Source organism: Bombyx mori, chromosome 7, assembly GCF_030269925.1.
Source record: "Bombyx mori chromosome 7, ASM3026992v2".
Classification (NCBI taxonomy): Eukaryota; Metazoa; Arthropoda; class Insecta; order Lepidoptera; family Bombycidae; genus Bombyx; species Bombyx mori.
This window is the reverse complement of record NC_085113.1, coordinates 12695223-12698516: the sequence shown is the minus strand read 5'-3', so window position 1 is coordinate 12698516 and position 3294 is coordinate 12695223. Positions and strand designations below refer to the sequence as shown.

At 38.3% G+C, this 3294-nt stretch overlaps 1 protein-coding gene across 1 annotated transcript; it reads left to right on the top strand.

Annotated features, from left to right (window-relative positions):
• Positions 1 to 512: 512 nt before the first annotated feature.
• On the top strand, positions 513 to 2824 carry LOC101744462 (cyclin-H). Its single transcript, XM_004925729.5, has one exon. It carries the CDS (start codon positions 966 to 968, stop codon positions 1941 to 1943), a length of 978 nt encoding a protein of 325 aa, XP_004925786.1. The 5' UTR covers positions 513 to 965; the 3' UTR covers positions 1944 to 2824.
• The last annotated feature ends 470 nt before the right edge of the window (positions 2825 to 3294 follow it).

Sequence of the window (3294 nt, the reverse complement as noted above, 5' to 3'; positions counted from 1 at the left end):
TCGTGCCGCTTTATCGAAGTGGACACCCAAGGGCTTCCTAATGCTGTATAAAGTAGGTAACATATATTTGACGGCGATAGTTAGAGGCAGCAGGATTAACTGGCTGGGTACACAATCGGCTTGTTGCAGTGGACCTTTGAGCAATTAACGTACGGAAGAGGAAGCTGGAAGCAGTAAATATGAAAATGCTTGTTTATGCCACTATTGCGTCGGCGCACCAATCTAGAAGTAGTGCTCATGTAATTCACTGTTCTTGTAGAGATAGAGCCAAGAACCCTAGTCTGTGTAATGAACTACACCCTGAGCCAAAAAAAAATCTGGGCCAACATCTGTAGCATTATTGGTTTGAAGACTAAATATTTATTTAAATGATAAATAAAACACGAGGAACGACAATCTACTTCAGTTTCAAAATCGATGCTATCAAAAGATTTGTTCTCCGTTTATTCCATGCAATCTCAGCTCCAGTAAAATTATAACATAGATTAATTATTTATCGAAAAAACCAGAGTCAGTACTTTTTGGCCACCTAGACTTGCAAAGGAACTTTTTGCATCTAGTTTATTTGGTATGAAATGGTTATTGCTTCTTGCAGACGTTGGTATTAGATAGTTTGAAAAATTGTGTCGAAGTCGTTTATCTAGTATCCTATATTTAGTCCGGAATGTATTCAGAAACCTTTATAAGTGAAATATGTCTAACCTAAAATGCTAAAAATTAAAATAGATTAATCATATAGGGCTAGACTTATTTCAGGGTTCGGTAACCACAAACTGGCAAAGGTAATATGGGATGCGCCTCGCTTATTTGGAATAACAATTTACCGGAGGCGGCCAACAAGAAACAAAAGCTCAAAATTAAAAATGTCAATAGCTTATGTCACCTTAAATGTCAAACTTTTAACGATAGTCGCAAATTTCTGAATTTGAAGATTTTACAATCCGCTTTTAGTTTCCAAGTAAAATATGTTTTCTACCAGCTCTCAAAGAAAATTTTGGACGTTCAGTGATGAAAATGAACTCGCACGCTTACGTGAAAAACACAATTATTTTTTTTACGCGAGACAGAACTCGCACATCGACGAGCAACAACGTTTCACGTATTTCTTGTCTCCTGATGAAGAACGACAACTTTTAAAGCAATACGAACTCCATCTGAAAGAATTCTGCAAGAGATTCACACCTCCAATGCCCAAAGGGGTGGTGGGCACAGCCTTTCATTACTTTAAACGATTTTATCTATACAACTCGACAATGGACTATCATCCAAAAGAAATTTTAGCCACTTGCGTGTATTTAGCGTGTAAAGTTGAAGAATTTAACGTTTCTATCGGGCAATTCGTCGCCAATATCAAAGGAGATCGAGAAAAAGCATCAGATATAATACTAAACAATGAATTATTGCTAATGCAACAATTAAACTACCATTTGACCATACATAATCCTTTCAGACCAGTAGAAGGATTCCTAATAGACATTAAAACTAGATGTTCATTGGCTAATCCTGAACGTCTTCGTAGTGGTATTGATGAGTTCCTAGAAAAGGTGTTCTTAACTGATGCATGCTTGTTGTATGCTCCGTCACAAATTGCTTTAGCTGCAGTACTCCATGCAGCGAGCAAGGAACAAGAGAACTTGGATAGCTACGTGACAGACATACTCTTCAGAGATGCGGGACGTGATAAATTGGCGATACTTATTGAAGCTGTAAGAAAGATTCGATCATTAGTAAAAATGGTAGAGGCACCAGCTAGAGAACGAGTACGGCTTATAGAGAAGAAATTAGACAAATGTCGGAACCAAGAAAATAACCCTGACAGTGAGATTTACAAGCGTCGGATGAGAGAGCTGCTAGACGAAGACGATGTTTTACATGTAGGATCCAGTAGAATGTCTTTAGATACAAGTGGAGTTACACAAGTTCTATCACCTTCTGCCTCTTAAATAAAAGAAATAAAAGTTGACCTAATATTAATTAAAATAAAAATGTAGATAAGATTATTGACTGTAAATTTAAATAAAGTAATTCTTAAGTAGGATTTAAAATAACTAAGTACACCTTTCATGATATTTTATGTATGCTGTTTTTGCAACAAAAGAATCCTGTATTTCTGTAATGTGTGCTAGAACGGGATGAACTATGGTAGAACTTGTAAGTTCGGTGTCATGAAAGCAATATACTATGTAGTCACCTTAAGTATATTTGAAGTTTAGCCTAGGACTTATGGTTGTACTTACCATTATCTTGTATTAAATCTGTTCTGATCTATTGCAAACTGCAGGTCTCAAAAGCTTTTTCTACACACACTAAAAAACAAATACTTATGACCTTAGTTAAAGAAAATGGATGTGGTTAGTTTATATTTATTGCTTAGATGGGTGGATAAGCTTCAACCCACTTGGTGCTATATGGTTACTGGAGCCCATAGACATCTACAATGTAAATGTTGCTACCCACCTTGAGACGAGCTCTAAGGTCTCCGTTTTAACAGTACAACAGATGCCCCACCCTTACTGCTTCACAGCGCAAATAGGCACAGTTGCACATACCTATACGGACTCACAAGACTGCCACTAATATTATTTTATAATCTGTAGAGTCTCCCTTGACTTTACAATAATCAAATCCTCTCTCAGCAGTTGCGTTTTGATGCGCTGTCAAGCCAATGTCCATTATGTTAACCAGCCACCAGATTGTGATTGGCCAGAATGTAAACAAAATCAATAATTAACTGACGTAAATAATATTTGAACCAACTCTAATTGTATGTATCTAATTAATTATGTATTACTAATAAACGAAAGTAAGATTGGTTGGAAGAAAACTAGTTTTTTTCCCTTACCTATATGCTGGTAGTCTAGTCTTCTGCGAAGCACTGCTCCTGCTAGAGCTAATGTTAGCAAAGTCTAAGGGGCTATTCTAGCTACGCCTGAACGGGCAGGTGAGCTCACGGGCTCAACCTGAGAGAATTTGCTAACATTAGCTTTAGCAGGAGCAGTGCTTCGCCGAATCTACCACCGGAGACCCACTGAGAAAATCCGGCGAGAATCTCGGTGGGCTGTGTTCGCTCGCCGAACTTTTTGTCGTAATTAACTAGTTCGAGGACGGTGACCGGTGCTTGAGAGGCTTTAAAGCACCGAGACTGGATACGCGGGAACCAACAAGACACGGGTGACGGCGGCTTTTCGTTGCCCAATTGCTTGAGCCGTATTATTATAATTATTATGGAGTATTATAATTAGTGGCGGCCACGATAAGAGGGTTACCTGTCACGCCGCTTTGTCGAAGAAGCGT

Excerpts from the sequence above, each read along its gene's own strand:
- LOC101744462 (XM_004925729.5), top strand. The coding sequence starts at position 966 with ATGTTTTCTACCAGCTCTCAAAGAAAATTTTGGACGTTCAGTGATGAA.